The sequence below is a fragment of the Penicillium daleae genome (assembly GCF_028827525.1).
Source record: "Penicillium daleae strain IBT 16125 chromosome Unknown utg000009l_segment0_segment0, whole genome shotgun sequence".
Lineage (NCBI taxonomy): Eukaryota > Fungi > Ascomycota > Eurotiomycetes > Eurotiales > Aspergillaceae > Penicillium > Penicillium daleae.
This window is the reverse complement of record NW_026623157.1, coordinates 269,434-285,269: the sequence shown is the minus strand read 5'-3', so window position 1 is coordinate 285,269 and position 15,836 is coordinate 269,434. Positions and strand designations below refer to the sequence as shown.

The 15,836-nt window shown below is 48.9% G+C and overlaps 6 protein-coding genes across 6 annotated transcripts; 3 read left to right on the top strand and 3 right to left on the bottom strand.

The window, feature by feature from the left end:
• Positions 1 to 842: 842 nt before the first annotated feature.
• Positions 843 to 1,471, bottom strand: N7458_011307 (uncharacterized protein; the record flags this gene model as incomplete). The annotated part of the gene is made up of 2 exons (XM_056914689.1): positions 843 to 1,368; positions 1,452 to 1,471. 2 exons carry the CDS (start codon positions 1,469 to 1,471, stop codon positions 843 to 845), a joined length of 546 nt encoding a protein of 181 aa, XP_056759443.1.
• A 724-nt stretch (positions 1,472 to 2,195) lies between these two features.
• On the top strand, positions 2,196 to 2,812 carry N7458_011306 (uncharacterized protein; the record flags this gene model as incomplete). The annotated part of the gene is made up of 2 exons (XM_056914688.1): positions 2,196 to 2,420; positions 2,477 to 2,812. 2 exons carry the CDS (start codon positions 2,196 to 2,198, stop codon positions 2,810 to 2,812), a joined length of 561 nt encoding a protein of 186 aa, XP_056759442.1.
• Positions 2,813 to 5,564: 2,752 nt separating this feature from the next.
• Positions 5,565 to 6,020, top strand: N7458_011305 (uncharacterized protein; the record flags this gene model as incomplete). The annotated part of the gene is made up of 2 exons (XM_056914687.1): positions 5,565 to 5,766; positions 5,836 to 6,020. The coding sequence occupies 2 exons, from the start codon at positions 5,565 to 5,567 to the stop codon at positions 6,018 to 6,020; spliced, it is 387 nt and encodes a 128-aa protein (XP_056759441.1).
• Positions 6,021 to 8,080: 2,060 nt separating this feature from the next.
• N7458_011304 (uncharacterized protein) lies at positions 8,081 to 8,386 on the bottom strand (the record flags this gene model as incomplete). The annotated part of the gene is made up of 1 exon (XM_056914686.1): positions 8,081 to 8,386. The coding sequence occupies one exon, from the start codon at positions 8,384 to 8,386 to the stop codon at positions 8,081 to 8,083; it is 306 nt and encodes a 101-aa protein (XP_056759440.1).
• A 486-nt stretch (positions 8,387 to 8,872) lies between these two features.
• eng2 (putative GPI anchored endo-1,3(4)-beta-glucanase) lies at positions 8,873 to 10,681 on the top strand (the record flags this gene model as incomplete). Its single annotated transcript, XM_056914685.1, has 1 exon — positions 8,873 to 10,681. The coding sequence occupies one exon, from the start codon at positions 8,873 to 8,875 to the stop codon at positions 10,679 to 10,681; it is 1,809 nt and encodes a 602-aa protein (XP_056759439.1).
• Positions 10,682 to 11,026: 345 nt separating this feature from the next.
• N7458_011302 (uncharacterized protein) lies at positions 11,027 to 14,414 on the bottom strand (the record flags this gene model as incomplete). The annotated part of the gene is made up of 4 exons (XM_056914684.1): positions 11,027 to 12,217; positions 12,279 to 13,296; positions 13,345 to 14,096; positions 14,157 to 14,414. 4 exons carry the CDS (start codon positions 14,412 to 14,414, stop codon positions 11,027 to 11,029), a joined length of 3,219 nt encoding a protein of 1,072 aa, XP_056759438.1.
• Between the last annotated feature and the right edge of the window lie 1,422 nt (positions 14,415 to 15,836).

Here is a 15,836-nt window from a genome sequence, read left to right as displayed (position 1 = left end):
TAGAATTTATTGCAGAGTAAAAGAGATGCTAATCTTCATGGATAATTTTAGAAATATCTACCTTGTTCACGTTGATGGGTGTATATCGTAGAGTTCGTTAGGTGAAAATCCAGATATGGATCTAAATCTCGGGTTTCGAGGAGGAGGTTCGCTCAACGCAAGGTGCCAAATGACAACGGACTATAACGAAAATCGAATTTCCACATGCAACTCAAGATGATCCAAGTTGAGCTCATTGATCTCATCCTCCTGTCCCGGGCATCATGGTCGCTATGTACAGCGCAGTGGAGCGGGATCGGGTCACAGTGCTCCGCTTCTCAGATTTGCGGAGGCGTTGCACCGGGCCTGAACCGGGTCAGTTGTCCGTGATTTCTCAATGGAGAAGACGATCAAATCGAGTCTTTCGCCGTCGTTCAAGCAGCATCGCGGAGTGGGCGGTCCGGCGGTGAGGGCGGAGAAAGCCTTCCTGGTTAACCGCCGTCGTTGGCTCGCTCAACCGAGGACGACTCTGCTCCGAGTCCTTTTCACAATGCGGGATGGAGTACATTTGGGGGTTTTTTTTTCTATTTCAACAAGATGAGTAGAGAGAAGGTGTGTTTTGTTTCTCATTGATAATAAGTGTGCTGGTAATCCAACTGGTCCTTGTTTTCAACGCTGGATAGACATTATGCACGCTTTTTCCCCCTCGAATTCCTATACTCCACAGATAACAGACCTCAGATTCGTTGTGACTTGGATCAGAAGACCCAGGCAGGAGCTGGAGAATATTTTCGAGATTTTTCGTCCTTTCATATCCTCGTTGAAGATGAACATGTTTTATTTCAATATCAACGACTAACCCGTCAATCTGTCCCCGTTGCTCGCACATCAGGCATCGGATGGGCACGCTCCTCCGAGATGGTCGCCACTTCCCCGGCTATATTTTCCACTCGCCTCCGCGCTTTGTGGTTGGGCTTCTGGCCGGGATTGACATAGAAGCAGAGGATCTGCTGCTCATAGCAGTGTTCGCACTGCGGCCTGGCATGGTCGCATACCACATTCCACTCGCGACATGCCTTGCAGTCCAGCGAGGCGCTTGCGTAGGGCTGGATGTGTAGCTGCGGGCGTGACGCTGATTGCTGGGAACTCGTTCCAGAGTTGCTAGTGTTTAGGCTGGTGGGTTCGCACGATGGACCCCACCCGCCGGGCCACAGCCACTGAGCGATGCGGGCGCAGATTCCCCGCGAGATCGTAGGCGGCTGGCAAGTCCCCAGACCCCTCGCAGCTCCGTCCCTCCTTGGTTGGGATCTGGGTTGGGCGGCTGCTTTGTTCTGGAGATGCGCTGATGACTGGCGGCCGAGCGAGTCATTTTGGGGTCGCGTGGGGGTTCTGTTGGAGGAATTGAGGGGGTCCTCTGGGTTAGTGCTTGAGCTTGGGAACTTGCACTGGTGAGGATAATTCAGGTTACGTACCCTGGCAGTGAGCTGGTCATAGTTCAGGCAGGATATAATGGTGATGCCGCGACACCGGCGGTTTTTGAGACCATGAGGGATGGGACGGACCGTGGGAGGATGGAGGAGGACAGACGGGAGAAAGAGAGAAAAGGAAAGAATCGAAGGCAGAGAAATGATCCGATCGGAGAAGTTTGGATCAGACTTGACCTCCAAAAAATCCAAGCAGACCGCGTTGCTTTTGGGGTTGTCCAAAAGTCCAGTCCACACACACACACGCCAACCACGCCAATGAGATCCGAAGGGCTCTCAGACCCCCCACAAGACGAAGGGCAACCAATCCGTAAATTCGCTCGCTGGACGGTATGCGTTGGCCATTTGGTCCACTTGGCCATCGTCGTCAGTCGCGCAGCAGTACTCGTTTGCCAGTGCGCTGTCCGGACGGTGGGAGACTGGCAGTTCTGTACTCAGGCCCCTGGCAGCCTGGCAGGGACCCGACGCAGATCATCCGACTGCGCCAGATGATGATCTCGTCTCAGACGCCAACCGTTGCTTGTTGCACCGGAACTTGATTCCTCGGAGAACTTCTACTCCAAAGAAATCAAGTCAGCTGTGCGCACGTCATGGTCACTTCAATTTGCCATCTGAGATTCATGCAGGGGTGTAGTAAAGGAAGAAAGCAATAAAAAAAATAAAGAAATAGTAGAACCATCCACCACCGCCTGATCAGATGATCTGCGCGACTCTCTTCTTCTGGCTTTGACGATGAATCGCCTTACCGATGTCATCAGCGCCGACCATCGCGAGTTACAGGCCTACTATGATCGCCTAGTCAACAGCGATGACCCCGACGAACAGACCCGCTTTCGGAACCAGTTGACTTGGGGTCTCGCCCGACACGTCGTGGGCGAGGAGCTAGTTCTCTTCCCCGCGCTCGACGAATATCTCGGCCCCGGAGAGGCCACGCAGGACCGGCGCCAGAATCAGATCGTAAGTCATGGCCTACATGGATCTTTCAGAATCTACACCATCCTCACTACTGGTAGATCAAAGAAAAACTTCAAGTCTTCCAAGATCTCAAACCTTCCGACCCGCGCTTCGTCCCTACTCTAACAATCCTCATGGATGATTTGGCCTCCCACGCGCAAGTCGAAGAGACCAAAGATCTTGTCAAGTTGGAAGGCGCCGTCACCGCCGAGGAGAGCAAGCGTCTCGCCAGGTCGTTTGGCCGTACCAAGTGGTTTGCGCCGACTCGGGCTCATCCCGATCTCCCGGATCCTCCTTACCAGACGGTGGCGGGATTGATGGCCGCGCCCATGGACTATCTACAGGATCTATTTCGCAAATGGCCCGATCCTGAGGATCTTCCGCACTTGGATTAGGTTCTATATGAGTTGCTGAGAATCTATAGATCGAATGACTTACGACTTGCTTGAAGCTGGAGGGGACACGGCGTATCGAATTTAAAAAGAAATATCTTCAAAAAATCGGGTCTCGACACCCGTGATATCACCGAATGAGCGAGGTAGTGATCACTAAGCGACGGGATTCTGCCCATGGGTGCCTATTCCCCGTCAACAACTCCCAAAAGGGATGTCTATACTTACTGGGGCCAGTTTTCCCGGTTCTAATAACCCAATCCAAATATAACCTAAAAGGTCAGCTAGGAAGGCTTGCACATGGAAAAGATCCACCGTTTTTGTCCAGCAGTTCAATACCTTCCTATTGAGATGGGATCCCTGGTCTGGCAACGTGTTCTCAGACAGTTCTCGACAATCTGACGTCACTCGGCCTCAGCTGGCCATCCTTCTAAGCACTTCCAAGACTGGTTTAGTAGAATAGGATGGTTGAAGTCTCTTCAACTCAAAATGATTAATAAACACAATATCGATCCTCTCAAAGGAGAAGGAAACTATGTTGCCTGGTCTATCCGAATCAAGGCAATTCTTGATCAAGAGAGACTAATTGATGCAATCCAACATGATTACACAAAGCTGCCTACTATCCAACAAGATCAGATTCCTAATCAACACTGGTCTTATGAAAAGGCGATCGCCCTACCATCGAATCAACGATCACCTGATTGCAGAAATATTGCAATTTGGTCAGAAAGAATAAGATCTCGCAGACCTGCAAGATCTACTAGCCCTACTATCTCTGAGATAGGTCAAAATGAGCTAGTTATCCCATCTGATAAATTCAAAACTATTGATCAGATAAATCGAGACGCCCTATCATCCATCAAGCTATCATGCAAAGATGGCCCACTCTTTTGGCTAGGAGATACCACATCGGCCTACCAAGCATGGGTCACCTTAGCTACTCAATATCGACCGAAAGGCTTCACCACCGAATTCCTTGTGTTGAAAAGCCTATTCAACAGCCAATTAGGCGATTTCGATAGCATGCATGACTATCTCACTGAGATAAGACGCCTGCTAATCGAACTGGCAAGCCTAGGAATCGATTTCCCTAAGCAAATCGTCTTCGCATGGGTCTTGAATAATCTCGATCAAACTTATGCACCAATTGTACAAAACATCATTCAATCTCTTCGCAGAGATTCTGATTCCTATTCGATTGAATCGCTATTCGCCAATCTAATTGACGAATCGCGCGGTCATATTCAATCAACCGAACAAATCTTCATGGCTGATAGCCATAGCAATTATCAACATAAATATCAGGCTAATCGCAAGCCTAAATATCAGGTAAAGCACCAATCAAATCATCAAGCTAATCAAAAACGTCGAATTAGTAAAAAACCCTGGAAAAATTTATCAAATTCAGGAAGATACTGCACGCATTGCCATATGCGTAGTCATACAGTATCTGATTGCTGGTATCTGCATCCTTCCGGCAGGCCAGCTGATTGAAAGCCCTGGCCAATTAGGCCTAAAACTAATCAAAATCATCAAAAGATTGATAAACAAAAGAGGATGATCACAGCAATGCTCAATGAGAATGAGCAATCTGACGAGGAAGAAATCCACGTCACTAGTCATGTGACTGATTACCCCGCAGAAGCTGAAAATCAAGAAACCTCAGCTAGCAACCTACTGCCTACTAGCCCATTGGCTACTGATCCAATTGATCTTGACGGTGATATCTGTTATACACCGATTAGTCCAATTATCTATAATATACCCATGACAGAGGCACAAAACCTGATGAGAGATCACTCATTTTTGAGTAATGAATCTATGGTGAATACACCAAAAAGTCTCTCACTCTGCGATGACTTCTCGTAAGAAATCGATTAGGTAAATTATATACACTATCAAACAAATCCAATTTAGATACTGCACAAATAGTGGCAGCTGTATCAATAATGAAAATCACTTTTGTAGTAGAAAGATCTGAACTCATCAGATTATATGCACTTTCTATAGTGATATCAGAATTGGTTTCTTGGTTTGTTTTGATAGGTAGATAATCTCGCAGAATTAAAGTTTAAGCTTGATAAGTATAAGGTTGTCCCTGAAGCTGACCTTCAAACTTTCTTGTTTATAGCATTCTCTGTTTTTGAGGAGGCATGTCGATATGCTGCGGGGTGGCGCTCCGGCTTTTAGCTTGGGACCTGGGACATCATGCTACCGTAAGATAGAGGTAAATCCCTCCACGGTGGCAAGAGATACCCCGTGGCAGATAAAGTTACCCAGCTTGGTAGCCAAACACGGCCTCGGAAGTAGTTGAACCCTGATACGTAGGCCAATAAAGTCCGATCAAGTGGATCAAGACCCCAGGAAGTTTATGCTTATTCTCACAACAAACACAAATTCTACAAACCTCTTTAGGGGACGAGTCTCTCTTAATATGTAGTCTATGCTACATCGTGTATCCAGACGAACCGTGGATCTTGGAAGAGACTGAATGGCCAATTACTAGTTTTATCGTCCGGCAGCACCGATCACTCAAAATGAACGAGCCTCGTTGATGTCAGATCTCGCCTCCGGTGGCTAGTAGGACACCGGGCGCCCTCGAGTATAAATACTCCAACGCCGGCGCAGCATCCCGCGCGACCGTTTTCCGGCATCTCATCATCGCATCACACCACCTTCGTTTGCCAGGCGCTTGTAGGTCTTGCCTTACTTCCGAGGATTTCGGAGTTTTGAGCCGCTAAGTATCGGCGTCATGAATACACCGCTCGTTACGGAAGTCGAGATTATCTATGACCGCGAGAGCGAGTCGCCTCTTCCTCAGAGTGTTGTTGATTTGACGTTCACGAAGGAAAGGAAGAGGGCGCGTAAGGCTCCCGAGGATCCTGTGCTGGGTGATGGTCTCGATATTGAGGATCCCATGGTCTCGCATTATGCTGATACTGGGGGTCAACTCGGTACGTTCAACTGTGAATTGTCAATACTATCGGTGGCCTTGATGGTGGGCTAATTGTTTTGTTTTGTAGCTCAAGATGAGAAAGCAGCAATGGACCCTTCTACTATTTTGAATGGGGAAGATCGGTTGCGACATAGTAAGCCTTTCAGCTCGGAGAAATGCGAGGATGAAGGGCCTAATGAGGATGATTTACCAATCTATCTCCGTGATGGCATCACGGGGGAGTCGGCTTTGCAGTTGACAGAGGGTACATGAGAAAGGAGAGGGGAGAAAAAGCGGCGTGACTTGTCGATTGAAACTAAACGAGTCCATTCATGACATGTGTATAATTCTGCATTTTGTACTACACGAATATGGTACACGTATATAGGAAATTGGATCCATACATAGGAACTAATTGGCCAGGCAAGCTACATTATTCATCAAACGGGTTGCATGATAGAGCTGATTTTGTGACAGGTCTATGAAAGGCTCCAGGATACAGTAGAGTAATTTGCTCCATTTGAATGCTAGCTTCTAGATTGATTGATAACTAATCAAGATTGATATCCGCTTTCAGCCGGCCATGGTTCATAAAATCTAAAGTGTAACCGTCTGGATCCCAAGCAAGCATTCTGGTCTCCATCTCTTTGACTTTCAAAGTCACGTATCTCTCCATTTCAGCTCGTTCCCCGGGCATCAGGAGACCAAGCCTTTGTTTCCACACATCTTCTATTGGACAGGTAGACGATCCGAAGAATCGCTGATCAATCTTTTGCCAATATATCGAGTCAAAGGCAAAGTTGTTCATTGCGGCATACGCCACCCAAAAGTCTCCACTTCTCCAGCTTTCTTCCATCGGACTTGACAGTCGCTGATCACTCGACAGTCGTCCCTTTTCGATATCGTCATTTTCGCGACATATCAGTGCTTTGAGAAAAGTCCGAAGTCGCCGTTCATACTGTATGTACCAATCATCCAAGCCTTGAGGCCAGTATTCAGGCTTTTCGATTAGAAGCCACCAAGGCGGTGCGTGGAAAAACTCCACTGGGGCGGCATATGTGAATTCCCAGTCAACGACACCCACTTGTTTCCGCATCTCATCCATGAGAAAGCTGGTCGGTCGGAGATCGTCACACCAGATCTTGAATGGACCATTCTCAAACGACGCCCATCTGTGAAGAAGTTTCTTTTCTCGGACAAGTCTGCGGAAGAGGTATCTAGCGACGAATTTCCGTCGACAGTCTTCGGCTGAAAGAATAGCATCATTTCGTTCAAGAATAAGATGAGTAAATGCAGTTCAGCCAATGTTTCAAACTATGATGAAGCTGTATCGAATGCGTCTTTTGGTAACTTTGACCGTGGCAGGGATCTGAGACGAATCAGATCGTTCATGGCTCTGGATAAAGGTCGAGATGCTACCTTCCAGGTAAAGCCATCAACCTGGTCTAGCGATCCTATTCGGGGTAGTGATGATTGTGAAAGCTGGAGGAGAACACCTGCGGCCTCTCCGTAGATGTCCTGTAGCTTTGTCTTGTTGGTATTAGGATTAAGAATGCCACGTTGATCAATTGGGCATCCTGGCGTGTTAAATACAGCCACTTCCTCATGGAATTTTTCTTCGGGAAACATCACCGCTCCAGGCAGCGGGAAACGTATAATGGCAGCGCTCGAATTTTTGTACTCCGTCTTGAACAAACTGTTGAAGGATCTCTGTCTTAGAACATCAAAAATCACCGGATCATCAGGACGGTAGTGTGTGACGAGAAAATTGCCAATGGGTTCTACGACCTCGGGATCAAGAAGTTCTTGTGCCCAGCCATCGGCGATCTCCTCGCTCTTTTCCCAAGCAGCATCATCATAGGGTAGACGCGGACGCATCTTGAATACAATGCCAGGTACTGTATGTATGCACTGCCACTGGCAGACTCTCGACTCTCGAGAGTAACTCGAGTCTGTCAAAGGACTTCTTGGTTGATAGCGGAGTTCCATTGCCAAGCCTCGCCGCGGAAGTTCCCTCGTCCACTGATTTCGGCTTTGGTTTTATTCTTTCCTTTTTGTATCTTCATCCAATGACCGACCATCCACTACACTCCACTCCTGTCAGCCTCTTCTTGGTCTTAGTGTGAGAGCCAGGGCCTCATTATTCATTATTCATCCGAGCAGCTTGTTGGCCATTTCTCCAGCAACACGACTCGCTTTCTCCCCGAGGGATTGCCCGCCATCTCCAGATCAACGGCTCGGTCGCACTATGCAACCATCTACACGACCGCGAGAATGAGGAATGTGAAAAGAGGTCATGCCTTCCACGCAGGAACACCAAACCCATCTCTCCATTAAAAATGGACCCAGAGACATTTCTCCAAGGTGCGACGGCCATGTCGGACACCACTTCCTCTTTTTAACCCTGAGGGGTCTTCTGTTTCGCCGGTGGTTTGAAGTGCATCTGTGGCGAGCGACTCGTGTTTCAAGTTGACCCCCAGCCCACCACTTAGCCGCCATCCCTTGAACCAGTCACCGCGCGGCTTGTCAATCTCATCTTGATCGCTGGGATCCACCCACAGCGAAGAATGGTCGATCGTGCATACTGGTGGATTCGTCTCCCCCTGGCCGAGACCGCTTCTTGATGCCCGTTGGACCATCCGTGGCGAGTCTGGACAATGCTATCGTCCAGGAGGTGGTATTATCCAAACTCGTTCTGGCCGGTGACTGGTGGAGCGAAGGCAAGTGCCTGAAAAAAAGAGCCTGTAAGTGGAGTGTCTGCCTCCTGGAGGCAGACAAGCGAAGACAACGATGGAAGAAATGCCAAACACTCGAAGACCCTAAATACCTGGGATGCTGCTGCCTCGCGCTTCCCTCCACCTCCACCTCCACGCGCTCAACGCACATTCCTTTCTTCATTCTTTTCGTTGACGATCTGAGATTGTCTCTCTTTCTTTCATCATTCTTTCTCTACTTGACTAGGTCTTTCGCTTCTTTTTATATCCATATCCCTTTTCTCGCTACCTTTCGTTCTTTTTGCTCACCTGCTGTTGTGCCACTCGATAGCGTGTGTATCGAACAAGCAATTGGCCAAGGCATTTGCACATCCTTTGACTTTACATCTATTCTACCACTCGACGGGAAGTATGCTTTCCTCGTCGCTTTCCCTCAGCGCTGGTTCGCTGTTCCTTGCTCTGCTCGCCTCGCCGGTCGCGGCAGCTTCCGAGAACTATCAACTGGTTGAGAACTGGCATGGCGATAGTTTCTTGGACTACTTCAACTTTCATACCGGGTCTGATCCCACCAATGGTTTCGTCACATATCTCGACAAGAGCAGCGCGGAGAGTGCAGGCCTGGTGAAGGTCAATGACGGTGGCAGTGTTTATATCGGTGTTGACCACACGACAACTCTATCCACAACTGGCAAAGGCCGTGACTCCGTTCGCATCGGCAGTAAGAACTATTACGACCACTCTTTGGTGATTGCTGACATTGCGCACATGCCGGGCAGTATTTGTGGTAGCTGGCCTGCCTTTTGGTCCGTGGGCAAGAACTGGCCTGCAGATGGTGAGATTGATATTATCGAGGGTGTCAACCTGCAGGACCACAATGAAATTGTTATGCATACCGCTGGTACTTGCAGCATCACGGACACGGGTATGACCGGTGCTGTTAATGCCACTGGCTGTGGCGAGGATCTGGGCACTGTCGGCTGTGTCATCGAGGGCCAGCATGGTAGCTACGGCACTTCATTCAACAAGCAGGGTGGTGGTATCTATGCCATGCAGTGGACTGAGCAGTTTGTCAAAATCTGGTTCTTCCCCCGTGCGTCCATCCCGACTTCCATCACCCAGGGCGCGCCCGATGTTTCACAATTTGGCACTCCCATGGCTCTTGTTGAGGAAGGCTGTGACGTTGCCACCAGCTTCAAGGCCCAATCATTCGTGTTTGACGTGACTTTTTGTGGTGACTGGGCTGGTGGTGTTTACGGCAAGTCCGGGTGCCCTATGTCCGGCTCAGACTCCTCGCAGAGCTGCATCAACTACGTCGCCAAGAACCCCACTGCATTCGAGCAGACCTACTGGGAGATTAACTCTGTCAAGATTTACCAGACTGGTGTCGCCGCCAAGACTGTTGTCTCTACCTTGCAATCTACCAGCTCTACTCAAGCTCCTGCTACACAGGCTGGGACCGAGGCTTCTGCTACTCAAGCTGACAACACTGCGCGGGTCTCCGCTGCTTCTACCTCAGCTGAAGCCAGCGCCGCTGCTGTCACCGCCGGCACCGTTGGCGAGCTGGGTGGGGATGTCTCCTCTGCCACTAGCCAGACCATGAAGACATCCACCACGCGATATGTGACCGAGTTTGTTACTTCCACGACTACCATTTGTCCCATCGCCGAGACTTCTGCGTCTTTTGCGGCAGCTGCTGAGAGTAAGGCCCTTGCTGGTTTGTCCGTTCAGACCTCCAACGTTGGAAACATTCCAGCAACAGCAGTGTCTACCAGATCCGAGCCTTCGTCTGCTACAAACTCTGTCAAAGAAGTTCAAACCCAGCCTGTAGCCGAGACCAATGTCATTTCAACTCCCGTTGCTACTCCCGTTGCCGCTTCCAACTCGCAGGCAGCCAGCAGCCAGACCCTCAGCCATTCGATCGGTGCTGATGCTGAATCAAGCGGTGTCCCCGAGAACTCATCCGCGTCGGGGGTTCTGCCGACCATCATCCTGGCCCCTGGGGCCAGTAGCGCACCAGCCAGCTCTCTCCTCAGATCCAATGCCTCGAAAACCAAGTCGGCTGCCATTGTTGTGACTACCGGCGCCTCTGCAGCCTCGGGTAGCTCTTTCCAGGGAAGCACCAGTAGCGCTATCAGCCCCGTTTTCACAGGGGCTGCCGAGAGGGCCTCTGTCAAATTCTCGGCAATCATCGCAGCATTTATGCTCGCCCTGATGGCTTAAAATCTTTCGTTGTCTTTTGGTAGTCTGGTCCGTGTTATTTTCTCCTCTGGGGGTCAAATTGGAGGATATTGATATTACCTTTTTGTTTTCGTTGCCATGTACAATAGGCCTTTTTACGTCCATAGATGCTGTGCAGCTTTTGGATTATTATTAGAATAACACAAGGTAGTTAGCAACTTCTATGAATTCACGAATTGAACTCCAACAATCTTCCTATCCCGATAATCTCTTACGAACGCGGTCATCGCCTCTTATTATGGAATTTTTAAGGGCCATAGGTAGCCTCGGATTCTCTAAAAGTATCAAAAGTCTAAACCGAAACGATAGATAGTCCATCTCACACATTCAAGAAGTCATCCATCGACACAACCAGTCTCGAGCATAGCAATTCAAGATCCCATCCTCGATAATCCTCAACCGACCCTCGCGCAAAGTCTCACTATCCCTCTCAGCTCGATCGGTATAGAATTTTTTCAAACTCAGCGACGACGACCCCTTACCATGCATCGCCTCATAATGTCCAATCAACTTTACAGCTGGATTGACATGTTCTTCACCCCGTGCCTCACTCTCTCGCAGCATCGCAATCCATTTCTCAAAGGGCACAATCTCGAATTCGAATCCGCTTGTGCTCAGTGACTCCAATAGTGCCGACCATGAAAATTCCCGATGGTTGCACACGTTGTAGATTGAATCGTCTGTCATCCTCGTATCTGCGCTGATGTCACTGTCACTTTCCTTATCTGTGTCACCCTCTCCCTGCGTATTCCCCTGATCCACAACGCAGACGGGGATGGTAGCACTCGACAAGTACGCACGCCCAATCTCGACGATGGTTGATGCAAGGCCATCCACCGGTATCCAGGAGCACGTCTGATCTAATTCAGGAAGCACTTTAAGTGTCAATGAAGACCGGATCATTAACGGGAGAGCCTCGCTATCGTTCCACATGCCCTTTTTGGAGTGTCCCGAGACTTGTCCGATGCGCAGGGAATAGCATCGCGCGCCGGCACGACGTGCAACGCTAACTATGTGCTCCCCGACAAGCTTGGACCGTCCGTAGCCCATGTATGCGTCTGAAAGCGTCATTGGTTCTTCGGAGATTGATGTGGAGGTCGAGCCTAGCGCGGTGGAGATGGAGGAGCAGAATAGCATGACGGCTGGTTCGGGGCGGTGCACGGAAAGGGAGAATTGGAGGAGGTTGTGGACTCCTTGGATGTGGGGAGTGAATTGGGGTAGGGAGAGGTTGAAGTTTACCGGCCAGGCGGCATGGATGATTTGGGTTACGGTAGTTTGCATTTCTTGAATGGTGTTTTCATCGAGGCCGAGGTTGGATTGGTCGATCGTACTGTATAGGGCGATAATTTTGGATACTTGCGCCGGTGTGATGAATAGGTTGCGATCAATCAGGCTGCGCAAGACTGAATCTGATGGTGATTTTCGGCGGGTGAGACAGTATACTCTTGAGATAGAGTCATCTTGGAGTAACTCGTAGAGGACATGAGCACCAATGGATCCTGTGGCGCCAGTGAGAATCTGGTATATGGTCAGTACTGTGCGATTAAACATCATATGCCGGATTTAATGGGGTACGTACGACGCTGTTTGCATTTGGGGAAACTGCTGGTCGTCGGATATGCTTCTTGAACGAAGAGTATTTCTGAATGAAGCCTGCCATAACAGTGTGATCACTTTCCCTTGTGGTGTCATCACCTTGTCCACTCTGTAAGGAACAGATATGCCCTGCTAGGGTTGCAACGTTGCCGGTTTCGTAGACGACATTCCGGCTCAAGGCATGTTTGTCGATTCTCAGGTGCTGCAGGATCACTCGTCGTAATTGAATGGCTTTGAGGCTGTCCATACCCCCGGCAAAGAAATCAGTGTTGACAGTTGGGATCGAGATGGACAATTCATCCCGGCAGAGTTTCATGAGAAGACATTGTGTCTCGGCAAAATCAAGTTGTACATTTCCATTCGTCTCTTCCGACTTTGTGTATAAGTCATCGATTAAAGCTGCATAGTGTTGATAAACCTGAGCTCGAATCATGGACCCTTTGTCTGTCCGAGGGAACTTGGCTGTGGACGGGAGGATGGCGATCATATCGCGCGAGATCTGAGAGAAACGCTCCGTGCGAGAGTTGGCATTTTGAATAGTCGGCCAAATTGCCTCCAAGTATTCCTCATCGGAGATTCCTGCATCCTCGACTTCTTGAGCTTGGAAAATCAGCATTCCTGGTGCAGCTTTTCCCAGTCCAACGACCACTGCCTCGTGGATCAGAGGATCTTGCTTGACAAAGCCTTCGATAGGAAGTGGAAGAACTTTCTCGCCATTTACCAGTGTGATTCGGTCATCAAGCCTAGAAACATACTTCCATCTGTCTGGAATGGTGGGATGTGGTGTGAAGACGTCTTTGGAATGAAATGAGCCTGGCGGCTCGTTCGAGTTAGTGGTTGTCAACGCAGGATGTCCTCTCAAATAGACACATTCGTAGAGCGAACTTCCAATTGGTTTCATCCAGACATATGGCCGGATATTGTCAAAGAACTGTAGATAGTTCCAGTATGGGTCGCCCTTCGGTCTGGATATTGACTCCGCCACCAATCCTGCCTCCGTTCTGAATTCTAATTAGACCTGTGCTTGCTTCGAGATTGGTAGGACTTACAAGCCAAAAGATCCGCCAAAAGGAACGCCTTCGCTGACCAGACGATCACCAAGTTCATCCGGACAGGGAGCGCCTCCATATGTCACCAGCTTGCATTTTCCCAGCGCGGCAACTCCTCTTGGGCTATCGACCAACAGCTGGAGCATATAAGGCACTGCCGCCACGGATTGGGGCCGTGTGGCTTCTAGAACAGAAACAACAGACTTTTCTGTTAGTGGAAGCACTGCGTTCCACATATATGCAGTTTTTCTCATCCACATTGCCTGCAGTGCAGTAGAGAGACCATGAAGATGATACCACGGTAGAGGATTGAACGATGTCAATCCAGGACCTCGAAGAGGATGTGTCATCAAGGCTCGATGTGTGAGAAAGAGCGGCTTTGGAGTGCCAGTGGATCCTGATGAATGAAGAATGACGGCGATCTTGTTCTTTTGCGCTTCGGTATTCCGATTCCGGTGCAGGACTAGGAGCGCAGTTTCTGTCGGGCCATTGCTCGAAGCACTTGGTATTGGGCGGCAATTTACTAGCTTTCGTTGCAGAATCTCGCCCATTGTCGCTCTAATGCTCCCAGTATTGCCGTACAATATTGTGTCGCAGTTCACTTTGTCAAGTAGGGACACACATGCTTCGCCAGATAGTCGCGGCGATAACATCATCACTGTATACCCCAGGCGGCTCAGGGCAAAAAATACAATCACCATGTTTAGATCGGATGGGGTAAGTAGAGCCACGATACTCCCGTCCCTTTTTGGCTGCAAAATGTTAGCTCTCTTTGCCTCCTCCATATGTGCTCAATATAAGAATATCCTTACTGGGGGAAAACCAGAGTCCGTAAGCACGGAGACGGTTTGATCAATCATCTCATCCAGGTCTCGCCCAGTATAGTAATTGTATAATGCAGCATCCTTTTCGCAGCTGGGATATGCGAGTATAGGGTGTTGAACGTAGTCTGCAGCACGAAGACGAATCAAGTCATCTAGGACGTGAAGTTGTCCGAATCTTTCAATAAGAGCATCTGGAACAGCTGATGAGGTTGGTCGCCCTCGTCGGTCTCCGCGTTGAATACCCATGATGTATGATAGACAGCGACTTTGTAGAGAGACAAAGACAAAGGCAGAGTTTTAGTGGCAGAACTGCACTGGAACGGTAGAACTATTTAAGGCTTTACGTATAGTTTATGGTCATTCGGGTGGGCTCTTGTCTCGCATCGACTGCCAACTGCTTTCGGGGTAGCCGGGAGGACTGGGCTTCCGCTTTAGGAGTCGTTTGCGATGCCAGCGAGACATATCCAGTGAGCTGAATAGTTCTTCTGGAAAACTTCCATAAGTTGACGGGTCACCATATACTGGCAAGTGACAAGCCAGACCGCCAGTGTGATCTGTACGAGATATCAAGATTGACTCGTACACGACGGGAACTACAAACAAGCCACAACTATAATGACGCCCATTTATCATGGAACCAAATAGCGTCGAATCAATCTAAATTATTGCTATATATGCAGGGATGAAACTACTTGTCTAATAGGATCAAAGTCCAGGTGTGATATCACGGATGATCAGATGGTGACTAAAACTCGGACATTTAAATCGTCGGTTTTAGCTACCGTGACCAACCGTTCGTTCGGCGCTATGCAGAGTATGCCGTGACTTGAATTCTCAAATACGAATTTTTATCGCATCCAGCGCTAATAGTTGCGCTATTAATAAATAAACTCCAGCTGTAACCATAGTAGCTGCGTGAATTAACGCAGATACTGGTGTGGTTTAAGTGGAGTTGTTTTAGCTAATGCTTCACTTGATGTTGCATTCCATGATACTTACTATGTTGTTGCTCACTACAGCAGTGCATGAACGGTCACCTTAGTTGGAATTGAAATTTTGTGACGATTCAGCTCGGGCTAACTCAGAGAGCGGCTTGTGGCTTCTGTACGGTCTACCCGAACCAAAACTGACATTATACATTGATTGTCTTGCAAAAATTGCCCGGCTGACCTAGAAAGTGGATGGAAGGACTCGGCAGTAGGAGACATAGAAAGAGAGGTGGCTGGCGGGGGTGCCGAAAGCAACAACTGGTGACTTGCACCAAATAGAAGATTGGCCAGGTATGTATGCGTTGGTCTGATCCAAACGACGGCGACATTGTTTCATTAAACCTTTGGAAAATTGTAAGACATACTGGAGGAGACCACATACTGGAGGAGACAAACTGCAGAACGCAGGAGACCATCTACAAATCGCTTTCTCCCTCTAGAAGCACCATGAAATTTGGGCTTTGTATTTGCCCAACATGAATGCTCTAATGTAGCAGACGGACGCGTTGACTGCATAAGCATTTAATCTCTGGGGCTTAGACTCGGGATGCGACTTGAATTTGGAGCTCAAGATGAGTGGTAACCCGTGAGATACAATTTGGCCCGGACTACGAGGGCCGATAGTGGCCACTGTTGAGCAAGTGAAGTTTTTATACCGTCTAAGAGACCGCCTGGCCTG